General features: G+C 34.8%; 1 protein-coding gene across 1 annotated transcript in view; it reads right to left on the bottom strand.

Moving 5' to 3' along the window:
- LOC144443350 (neuronal acetylcholine receptor subunit alpha-10-like) overlaps window positions 1-13,342 on the bottom strand; it is a 105,822-nt gene that overhangs the window by 35,873 nt on the left and 56,607 nt on the right. Inside the window, exon 2 of the mRNA XM_078132809.1 lies at window positions 12,102-12,210. Coding sequence (XP_077988935.1) covers window positions 12,102-12,147 — 46 coding nt within the window. The 5' untranslated portion in view covers window positions 12,148-12,210. The remainder of the gene's footprint in view (window positions 1-12,101; window positions 12,211-13,342) is intronic.

The raw sequence follows: 13,342 nt of genomic DNA, 5'->3' as shown, positions 1-13,342 counted from the left end.
ATACTGTTTTCAGAAGGCGATTAACAATACGGACACGAACAATTATTACAGACGTCATCGATCGAATGTGAATGTGAAATATGTGTTTTCAGTTCCCATTCTGGGGAACATAGATGCATGCCAAGTGTCTTATATCACATTAAATGTTTTTTGGGTTTGTGTTTATAAGGTCTATGGATTACAAATTCAGTGCCTTTATATAAGTAATAATACATTTCATCAAGTTTTTATTATCATTTTACAAAGAAACCCATGATATAATGCATTGCAAAGACATCGAATAATGCCTCCCGTATTGCTAATAGTTCCATTTCCACATGGAAACTAACAAATCAACGTAGAGAGCTATCAGTGTCACTGCTGTGAGACACGGCATCTGTTTCTATTTATTTACGGCTAGTCAGGATTATGACAAGATTCTAGCTTGTTGTACCCGATTAAATCCGCTATGTATAACTAAATATTAAAGCTGGTGGTGTCGTATTTTTCAACTCCTCTCAGCGCGACCGGCCATTGTCGATTCAGAATACATGTATATTCATTGCATTTGACATTGACGTACAATCGCGGCAAAGTTGATATAAAGACGAAGTGCGAAGCAGGGTGAAAACTATTAGGATATCGTAATACACCCCCTCCCCTCTTTCTGACCAATTCTAAATCATCACCTTCATTAGATGGTAATTGTCACATTGATGTATAAGCTGGTCTCGCTTCATTTGCGAAAATGAGAGGTCATAAAATGTTTGCCGATGGAATTGTGACCCAATAAAAGTTAGGATACTTTACTCAAGAAAAATGTTCCACTTTAGGTCAATGAACTCATTTCATCCACCTGATCAACTAATGACCACAAGCATAGTGAGAAACAACATAGCAAGTTTAATTCAATAAAGTGTTTAATTGTTTATCCAGGACGTCATTGAAATTTAGTACTAATTACGTGTGTAGATTTATCCTGTTTAGTATACATTGTGTAATATCTCTAGTCATTTATCATTTTGGTGAAGATAATACACTAAATAATTCAAGGAAGCATGTCTTATTACTTTATACTTATCGTGTTGTGTCATCTGAGGAGTACGTGACGTATACACGGCTGTCGACAACAGTCAACTCAACTACACTAGTATCAAAAAACTGTGTGGGATCACTTTCAGTGACAGTCACAGTATATTAATTAGTTTAGCAGACTGTTCTAATTTGAACAGCTGGTCAGATGAAAATTAAATGGAACAATTAGTGTAGCTATTACTACATCAGGGTAATCTACAGTATATGATAAACAAGAGGATTCGTCGCGGTATTTAAGGGGAGTCAGCATGGATAAAAAAGATGTCAAATGCCTCCTATAAGGACAACAAGCAAGGATGTTGATCGCTATTTGACCATGCATTGCAGTGTACTTAAACTTACAAGCGTTCTAAGGTGTGAAGGAAAGCAGATATCGTATTCTCGTGATAGAAACTGAAAGTAATTCTCTTACTAAAATAGAATTTGGGATGGAAATAAACGCCCTTCCAATTTCCAAATGCATAAACAATATGTGAGGAGGTAAGATCTTTGCCAGTTTTAAGTAATTAATTGGTTAGATATAAATCTGAGACGCAACCCGGATGATACACAAACTTATTCGTAGATATCGTTAATTATGCAAATTAGTCATGTATTATGCATGTTACAACAATTGCATGTCAGAATTAAGAAATGTTCCCATTTATTGTTTTAAATGTTTCATGACATTCTTAGGTAACATCAATGATAAACCAACAAAAACCACCAACAAAAGCTAAAGTATTTGTGCTTGTTATCATCAAGGCATGCACCAAGTTATATGAAACTGGACTCTTACATTCTAAAGGTATTGCCTAATTACAATTGATAATTATTCACGTAAATTAACCGATACTATACATATCATGTTTACTACATTCTGACCAGTTAAAGTTCTTGTGATTCCCGTAAGGAAGATGTTGGTAAGTTCTTAGAATTCGTTCAATTGTTTTTTAATATATCAGGTCCAGAGACAAATAGACAGAGGCAGACATGCAGACATGCAGACAGACAGAAAGACAGACAGATAGACAGATAGGCTGACTGACAGCCAGCCAGCCAGCCATACAAACAGACATGCAGACTGAAAAAGCTATAACATTGCCGTCTTTTACAGAAGGTAAAAACAAGAGAGAGCCAAGCACTTCACATTGAAATACAGACATCCCCACATCCGCTTCTTTTATTACCTGCTGCCCACTGATCATCATCACGCAGTTATGTTTAGTAAAGCAACAGTCAGCACGTACACGTTCATTATGTCAACGTGTACAAAATTAATCTTACAATGTTACAATTAGTTTGAGTTAATGTCTGACACACCAATAACCAGTTCGCATTTGTTTCGGTTAAATCCGATAATCGAACATCTTTTACTGAGATTCTGAAATGAATCCACTTGTACCGCCGTCTTAAAGTTTCCTCAGATATCAAACTTAGCGTATGTCCACATGACATTCGTCTAATATTCAGTCTGAGATTAAATCTTTAAAACCAATAGGTTTACAAGTTAGGATTTGGGTGTCTGTGTTTTGGAAAGAGACAACCATTAAAAGAATGACAAATGATTGATAAGGAAGATCGGAAAACGAAAGACGTAAGGCGATGGGAAGATGAGTGACAATCAAGAAACAATCAAAGATGCCAACTGAACGGAAATAGAATGCCACCATTAACTTGAAGTATTGAATGTATGAAATGATCAAGACAAGCTGTTCTCCCTTCGAATGGTATAATTTCAGTAGATTTATGTGTTTTAACATCCGATGAGTTACATCTTATCTATTCTCTGTGTATAGGAAACACCTGCTGCAAATGTATAAGGGTGTTATCTTACGTATTCACTGTAGATTTCTTTGTATTGTGCATTACAGAGAAAGATGAACATTCTATTTTCGTAATCAACGCCTTTAGCTTTCTTAACTAAAGTTTGTAATGTCAATACATCCACTTAAAAGACGAACACAAATTTAACGTTAACGTAGCCGTGAGAAATATCTAGGAAGGAAAACAATTACCAAGGGAAAGAGAGAGAAATCAATGGAGCAAGAGGACACACATACATTTGTCTAGGTGTAAAGGATGACGTTCTACAAGGGTAAGGACAGGCTTTGATTTATTACATTTGTATGTAGTTGGGCCTTACTGACCAGAGATCTCACTGAACTTTGAAGTGATAAAGACTCGGACATGTATTGCTGCATATTGTACAATTAATTTGACTTACAGTACTTACACACTGAGGTATTATATCTCAAGGTGTACTCGTGAGATGAAACTGAATAAGACAGGTCAAACACCTGTTATATATGTAACTTCGTCCTACTTTATATAGTTATGATTCAACATCAAACAACATACCCTTGTAAAATATACAATTTCCAAATATGTGTTTTAACTTACTTTACTTAAAAACACAAAACCTTTTTCGACATATATAATTATTTTAACTTTCGTGTTACTGTTACTATAATATTAAAATATTTTTCAGAGGCCAAGTATTGCAACTTTGTTATCATTCTGACTTAGTATTACCACTGAATTTTGCATTAGCATACATATTTGGACTTCCTCGTCAACGAATGTTGAAGTCCTGGTGAATGGGCTATGATAAATGGAATTCGCGGATAATGGGGCTTTTGTGCTCACGTATGTGGTGGCAATCAAATCTATCGTCATACCGATATAATGATATATCATCTATCGTACATTTACATTATTAGTAACGTTGGTGTTAAAAGATGACTCAAAGTTTCACACAACTATTAAAGTCTCAAATATTATATATGTTCTTACTATGTGTTCTTATTATAAGCTGGTTGGAGTCAGATGAATTACACCACAATGAAACTCCAATTTTAGCCCATGACGATTAAGGCAGGTTGGTACCAAACTGAGCTACGAAATTAATTATTTCTGAAACTATCTTTTATTTCATCTGTTTGTAAACAAAGTTTTGTAACATTTGCTATATTGCTGTATTATGTAAAACCCCTGGAATAAGGAAAAGGGGTGAAATGTCCTTAAGTGACCTTCTAAACATAAATTTAGAGATGAGTAACGAGTGAAAAGACATTTTAAACTGCTCAATATTCAGGTTACGTATATTTCATTATCTTTTAGTCCTTAGGTTTTAAGTTTGTTCTTATTTAGGGAATATACACACACAAGAAATAAATGAAGAGAAAGTGTCAATACAATATATCCTTGAGACTTCATTGGTGTGCAAAATAATTTCAAAGATTCTTAAAGGAGTTGAATAACAAACTTGTCAATAGACGCCATGCGCATAAAAGTGACATAATACATTTTACATGTAATATTATGCAAATTAATTGATTCTGCATATCAATTTTTATGAACGTTAACATCAAATTTCACATATAGGATTACCGACAGGTGAAAACAAGCATTGAAATGGAAAGGCAATATCTGAAGACATATTGATTCAGTCTGTTCTGATGCAAGTGTAAACACTATTGCAGGTAAGAGAATATTCCAACTGCTCTAGTCGTTACCTTCAATTCCGGTTATTTACAGCCTAGCTCAGATGAAACATTTAGTTACAAATGAATGAATAAATAAAGGTATGATAGGAAGTGGTTTAGATTTGCGAAGGTTTGTTAGGTTTCTGTCTGTTAGGTATTAAGAAAATGATTGACTCGACCATTTTGGAATCCATGGCTTACCATCTGGTCAAATTTCTTGTATGTATGTAATTACACGTAAAATTAGAAAAAAACTAAAATAGGCACATCTGTATAAAATTGAACAACAATTGTCATTTTTCATTGCTAACACACCAATATTATTTTAAAGAAATCCACGGGTAATAAATGATGTTAGTTTCAAATATTGTTTTGTTCATTTTTAGTTGTAAATAGTTCAAACGTCTTTAAAAAGCCCACTCAGGTGCGAACTATATTCATGCTGATTTTGTACTTAGTTACTGCTGCGTTTCAAACACTTTGGCATTCTTGTGCGTGAAATTGTTTGATCAAACAGTGCGGGTCAACAGGCCCTTTATATGTACTTCATTTGACAACTTGTGAATGTGTTTTATACAGCATTAATGGGCTTATGTACTTGTTAATCTACTCTGTCGTTTCACCATGTAGCAAAATACACAATCATACCTTATTTAGCAGTGCTCGACGTCTGAATATTTGAACTGAATTTTACTTAAGGTCTAGTGTGTGTGGCGTATTTAGATCGTCTGGTGGAAGAAAGTCACAAGGCATAATATACCATAACGACAAAGCAAAAAGGATCATATATTTTCGGAACCCCTCTCCCTTATTTAGCCAATTTTGCTTGATATAGCTAGCACCCATAGTGTCACGTATTGGTGTACTGCAATTCGTGCGAAACTATTTCAACAAGCTGCACAGAACTGTTGGCTAAAAACACAAAATTCCTACTTTCATTAGGGGAATAGATTTGACTGTGACAATCTCTAATATTAGACCAACGTATTCTACTTTCAAACTGTTTTTCGAACAATAATTACATACATTGCGTGATATGAGCAAATTGCCTGAGGTATACGATTACATCTGGATGTGACTTGGCGTTATCTCCCATCTTTCCCAACTAGCTATTCTCAATTTAATAACCCCACTTTCGCCACGTACCATAGGTAGTGAACACGCGAAGATGCCCTGGTAGGTTTGGAAATCTACCCACTTTTTTCAAACAGGGTTTAATTGCCATAGGGAATCGAGGACAGCATACTGGATATTTTCATGAAGAATTAATAGAAATTTTAAATATTTTAAGACAGTAACTGGTTATAACATATTCACTGTTTTACTGAAAATATCTACATATTGAACGGTTAAATACTTCTAGTACACAGAACTATGTACCCTTAACAACTTAATATGTATGTACATATTTTGTTTTATCGGATCGTGATGGATTATATAAAACAGTAGAATAAACATCAGACGTTTAAGTACATTTTGCTAAACGTATATTTTATAGAAATTGGGAGTTACTTCAAATTAATGACATTTCTTTAACATGTCAAACGTCATGAAAGAAATATATTCAAAAATCACGATAACCCTTTATCAAAAGAAAAAGAAAAGTCGCTTTAACCTATTCGACATAACGATTAAATTGGTTACTCCTTACTGTGGTTGCCAAACATGAAAATCACTTTAACGTATTTGGTATAAGTAAACGTGGCACGCCTTCATTTTAACGTATTTGGTATAGCAAAACGTAACACGCCTTTAATGGTTGCCAAACATGAAAATCACTTTAACGTATTTGGTACAACTAAACGTGCCACGCCTTTCAGTTGTCAAACGAGACAAATCACTTTAACGTTTTGGATATGAGTAAACGTGGCACGCCTTTAGAGGTTGCCAAACATGAAAATCACTTTAACGTTTTTGGTATAGCTAAACGTGTTACGCCTTTAATGGTTGCCAAACGAGAAAAATCACTTCAACATATTTTGTATAACTAAACGTACCACGCCTTTCATAGTTGTCAAACGAGAAACATCACTTCAACGTATTTGGTATAGCTAAACTTGCCACGCCTTTAATGGTTGCCAAACGAGAAAAATCACTTCATCATATTTTGTATAACTAAACGTACCACGCCTTTCATAGTTGTCAAACGAGAAACATCACTTCAACGTATTTGGTATAGCTAAACTTGCCACGCCTTTAATGGATGATTCATAGTTGTTAGGGCGGATTGATTGGATTTCTGATGTTTTGAATCATTAAATATATACCACATTGTAGCTTAATAATACAGCCATGAATAATATCAATAAATACAGTAATGTAAACCATTTCTTGTTGTCATTAGTACTACACTTCACATCTACTTCTGTATGTAAAAATGTCACTTTTGGAAAGATATCACTTAACTACTTTTTTTTCATTAAGAAAATGAGGACGGGAGCTAGCCTGTCAAAATATCGATTTTCATATTCAGAGGGGAACGACAAGTGGTTTCAGTATTTTCTCACTTATAACGGACATATCTCCCGTGATAGTTCAACATTCCCTGCCCTAGAGGTCAAGGTTCTATCAGTGTATTTGATCATCTAGGGATGTTAAAGTCATTGCTTTTGATTTTAAAGGAAATTATTTACGCCACTATCTGAATATGGACAGTTGTCCTCAAGGTAGTTCATCATTCACTCGAGATACAAATGTTGTTAACTGTATCTTCAGGGTACAGTTATTCTATCATGTCTCTCGAAAGAATCAGTATGTATGGCTGTTTATTTCGAGTATGATTTAACTGTGCTTGTCCTGATGGGATTGGTATTTAGGACAGAAATAGTAAAGGTTTTACGAGATTCAGGCCAATATGATGTTTGCATGTCAATACGTTTACACACATAAATATGTATGACAGGCAGCAGCCATACCACTTTACTGGACTCGTAAGCCTCTTGCATTTCATCATTCAAAGCAGTATCGCAATTATAAAACCCCAATATGAGTCAAAAGTTTGGTCATATTTCAGACTGCATAAGCATGAAATGCTTCTGGCTTTTTGGTTAATAATAAACTAACGAGCTTATCAAATCTGTCACAGCCTGATGCAGTATAAACCATCTGTTTACGAACAATGTCGTTATCACCCAGTACTTATCGGAATCAATTTCCTAAAATAGAGCTTAAAGAACGTAACATGTGCACTCTTAATCTTTATCTTTAGCAAAATAAGCTTAGGCGACAGGAGGGAAACAAGAGTTATTTCAGACTTCTGCACTTGAAGGGATTAAAACGAAGGCATAAATAGAATAAACAAATATTGAATGAGGACACAGGCCAAGCTCTATAATGGTTAGGGTGACTAGGAATGAACTGAGTATTGGATAAAATTGTTTTAGGAAGGATGTAAGGTGAACATGGAACAAAATGAAAATATCCCTCCACCATTGCTGGGGAGAGATATATGATTTATTATACTGTTCGAAAAGCCTAATGTATTCACACTTTTTCTCAAAATTCACCACACCCGTGATCTCGCTTCAGACATACTTTTCTGAGATTTAGCTGATCATATCCTTTGTGTCATGATAAATCGAGATAAAATCCAACTTTTGACTTTCTATTGTCACGTGCCTTTGAGTAAAATAGATCTAAAGTGGAACGTTGTCTCATACCCCCCCCCCCCAACACACACACACACACACACACACACACATTTATAGAATGTGTCTACGTGTATAACGATTTACCCGGTTGGATAGATGTGATCAAATGTGATATTTCATACAGCGATGATTTTCTAATCACATACCATGCACGAGCCAATTAGAACAAAAAACAAATATGGAATATATACTCTGGTCGTTCTACGTAACGACAACGGATTTTTCTTTGATATTACTGGCGCTGGTATAATTATGTTATTCGCCAATATTTCGTTAAGCCGGAAAATACTCGTGACGTAAGGGTTGTCAGTACGAGTCGCTAGACGAGTAGTAACAAAGCCCCCTTAGGTCACGAGTATTTTCCTTGGCTGAACGAAGAAAAATATTGGGGAATAACAGCTAAATAAACCAATACCATTGGTCCATGAAATATCATAATTCATAGAAATTAAATTTATAGTTATGTCATACATGTAGTTCATTTGACCCGAAGATGGATGTCAAAGGTCAATATTTATATTCGAGAGGAAACTTCGGATAAATTTGAGCTGCACATTGAACCATAATTATTGAACATAATAACACCATGCCATTTCTCCATTGGAATTTCTTTAAACGAAATGAAGATGGATTGACAGATCAATAAAAACATCATAACCCGACAAAATCATAACCCGTAATATGAAGGAAAAAGAGGCGTGCTTCTAATTTTAGTTATTTTGAAATATGAGCCGTTTTTATGACAATATTTATACGGTGTGAAATACTAACACCTCTAAATGGCTGTAACAGACCAGATTAAAATCTTAATGTTTCGGCCATGCTTTTGTAATGATGAAGTAATATTGTATATCAAGCTGGCGGGGTGTTATTTCAATCCGGTTGACCAATGCTATACTACATGCAATGACCTGTGACCTTCTATTTTCGGTAAACATTCCAAGCATGTGGGTTGTAGATATTTCCCCATAGGCCATGTGTAACCGTCCATACACTACATTCGCCTACCAGGACTATCATAACGAGCCTGTGGCTTTGTGAAAGGGATAGAGAAATCTGACGCCCTAAAATAGTGATGATGTGTCCTTGACCAGAATCTAAGGCAACAGATTGTGAAGAACTCGTTGGCTTTTCATCTACATTTTGTATATCCGATAAAGTAAGTTATTTCTATCACATCCACATATGTTTGTATTTTTAAGGTAATTGTGTAGTACATATTCTTAACCGACAAATCTGCTTAAATATAATCATTACATTAACCTCACACGTTGTCCAATTTGTAGTCAGATTACATTTCATCAACTGTAACGCTTATTTAGGAAATTGCCATGGTGATGTGAGAAAATATGATGTCTGATCAATGAAACTCATTGAAATGTAATGGACACCAGGGAATGACTTTGACATTGCATTGATACATTCATATGTCGTTGAAAATTTTGAAGAGTATGATGCTATAGTATATTTTCAATAGAGTAATCGTATCCATCTAAGCACTATTGTATTCATCAGATGCAAAAAACACCCTAAAATTGAACAATGGGTAATTTTACAATGCACGTATATTCATAATAATATTTAATTTTAGACACCCTTTTCAGTACGACGGTTGGTAACGAGCTATAAATATACATTTGAATACCCTCATATTTGGTTCCTCCTTTGTTTTCCTGTGACCTTACTGTATGTGTGTTGTTATTAGTATTTAGACACGAGGAAACTACAGTTACATTCTTGTTTTGGAGCATCGATTCTACTGAGAATGTTCATTAATGGCTTAAACCTAAACGAACTGAGTTGCTAAAAGTATCAAATCAGCTAAATTTGAAACTGAAGAGTAGAAATATCATTCACAATTAATTTGAGGAAATGAGGATTTAAAAAAAATGATTCGCGTTCGGTTTTATTAGTGTATAAGAACTGTTAGTCCTAAGAACAGGTTAACAAAATGGTACTTGTTTGAAAATATTCAAGACTATTTACAAATGACAAATTTGAACATTTATAACCCCAGAAATAACAAAGCAAACTATTCAAATACATAACGGTCAATTCGGTGACTTAAATCCTAATAAGCAACTTTCAATGGTCGCAAAGCAACTTCCAATCCAAGGTGCGGTAAGGATAGTAAATGTTAATTTGAGGTTCTTGTTAAAAACATCGTAATTGTGAATAATGATCGTAAATGCCATAGTAACAGCACAAGGGACTCACCGGCAAATGTCTCTTTTTCCCCAAGTAGTACTTATGTCTTTGAATGAAAACAGTCAGTGCGACATCAACGTTACATTTCATTATCAATAATTCAGGAAAAGAAAAGCTACAACATCACTTTCTCCTTTAAATAATCCGTGGAGTCGGACAGTTTACAGCTATAAGCTAACAACACGTTGAGCGAGAGTGATAATTTTTAGGTATATATGTCGTATACACTACTTGTCAATGTAATTCAGACGAATTTATCGAAAGGGCCATAGTCATTTGGCGTTTAAAATTCACGAGATTGCTCACATATACAGTTTATTGGTGACTGAATATTTTATGCCCGTAAAACAGACTAAAATTGAGAAGTTGGAACCATACCAAGACAGGGTTCCCACAATTTACAAAAACCACTGTACAGCCTGACACTAACAGGAAACGTGCAGGAAACCATAAATAATGTACGCGGTGTATAAATACATTCATAATTCTGTCAGTGACACTGGCATTATAGAGAGTAAAACATATAATCTATGTACAGTTCGTAAGACGTATGTAAAGGCTTACAAAGTATACGGCGTTTGAAAGATATAGACGTATTTGCTTATTAGCCAATACTGAGGCCAGAAAGAACACTCAAGGCGTACGCAATTATGTGGATAAATATGACGGAATGGATAATAAAATAGTTTTGGAAGTTGATACCAACACTTAAACTTGAGTGATTTTTTAATACGATTTGTGGACATATAATAATAAATCATACACGCACAGCGACGAGTTTATAGAAAACTAAAGCTATCAATGATGTTGTGGAGAGGGATGTTTTATATGCAATCGGTACTCTCGTGACTGTCTTTGAATTCATGCAATCATAACATCTTTTTTTAAATTGAAATTTACAATCCAGTACAGTAAAGGCCAACAAGAATAACAACATAGAAAACAAAAAAACATCACAAGAAAGGTACAATACAATACAATTCCAACCCTCTGTAATTTATCAACCGTGTTCGTGATCATAACATCTCACTGAGTAGTTGTTCACGTTGTTTATTTCAACCATCCAAAGCACGAGACGGTTAAGCTTGACTTAGCATATCAGTTATATGAAAGATTAATAAATACATAAATAAAAGTTCCTCAAAACACTAATAATCAGTTTTCGCACGCGACGACTAAGCTACTGGTACTAATAGCAATGAACACATAAAGAGAAGCGTATAGGACATACATCAGACTTTATGTTAGGATTTGTTACAATTCATGCATTGGAAATAATGAATGTTATGATCACGTCAAACTTTCAAGAACCTCAATTCGACTCCTACATCTACGACGTACTGGGTAAACCAATGAATCGAATATTTGGATGTTTTAGTCAGGAGATAAATCAACAATTTCTGTCGATCTTTCTCAAGAATCGGGTTTTGTCTAATTCAGTAAATTTGTTAATTTTAAAAGCAGCTAGCCTTTGTTTTTTTTAAACACCAACATATAGACAGATATGCATATAAAACAAATACGATTAGAAACAAGGATTTGCCCAAGTTACAGATATTACAACAACTTCAAAGCGGGATCTATAGAGTATGACGCATGGCTATATCGCAATACGGGTGGTAGTTTTGTAACGTAAGAAAAAAACACCAGCGATACGATACAATGATAACATCGAGAGAAAAAAGAGAGAGAGTAAACTCACCTAGTAGGAGTGGAACCAATATAATCCGTATGAATGTACCAGCCATTCTCAACTGGAATTGATTATCTGATCAACGGGTCACGTCACACTTGTTCCTTTTCAGGTAGACCTTGAAACCAAAAATGAAATATTGTCTTCCATGAGTTGCGGTCTTCACGGTTATACACAGACACACAAAACGCTGTTAGAAAACGATAGTGTTGTAGCCCAGAGAAGACCCCCTAACTTGTTGCTCTTTTTACTGTGATCTCTGCTTCGCGGAAAAGTCGCAGTAAGTGGAGATGAGCACGATTTTAGGTTCTGATAATTCTCTCCAAATAACGCCAAGAGTTCACCCCTAACAGAAGTCAAAACCCAGTAAATCATACTGAATGAAATATCAATACATAGGTACAAGATTAAAATATCACCGACGATCTTTTTCGTCGTCAGTCTAGTCTTCGACCTTGTTCATTGTCAGTCTAGTTCATATATATAATGTATAATTTCATATCTATGTTGAACATAACACTAGAGAATTTTACATTTAACAGAGCCATTTTTAATCTTGTGAATACGTATATGTCTACAATTATTATTCATCTCTGTCACAGAATGCATCAGGAGAGCAAGCAATTTGCACATTTTATAATGCAAAGTCTGTCCGCTAAAAATGGCATAATCCACTTTTAGCACTGGTTAACAGAAATGTCTAATACTGGCTATTGTTTTAGAAACGGATGGTGACGAAATTTTATACTCTTGTGTATTTAATTGTGACATGTGTCATTCCAAACCATATTGTCCTTTATGCCATAAACTACATATGTAACAGTCTACACACATAGAAACGAACAAACATACAACACACGTGCATCCCTCCACACAATACAAACGGTAAAACTACTTATCAATTCAATATTATCAGTTTGACGAATTCATATGGGAGACGTTTTCCAAACAAAAAACTACAATTTTTCAACTAAATTAGGCTAAATAATACACAATATCTATATATCCGAATAATGGAGAGCAAAGGTAGCGTCATTCGACGTCGGGGGCTTTAAGCCTTACTTGCTTTCAGTTGCAATGGACGCAAGCAAAGAAGGAAACAGTCATTCGCAATAAAATGTGAAATCCGTTCAGTTTGATTTAAAATTACAAGTATGATTAAGGCATAGATATGATATCGAACATTTTGGGTGAATTGGTACTCTTATTGTTCAATGTGTATTAAGGGCAGTCATTTTCCTGTGTTTGGT

This window comes from Glandiceps talaboti, chromosome 12, assembly GCF_964340395.1.
Source record: "Glandiceps talaboti chromosome 12, keGlaTala1.1, whole genome shotgun sequence".
NCBI lineage: Eukaryota > Metazoa > Hemichordata > Enteropneusta > Spengelidae > Glandiceps > Glandiceps talaboti.
This window is presented reverse-complemented; position numbering and strand designations above follow the sequence as displayed.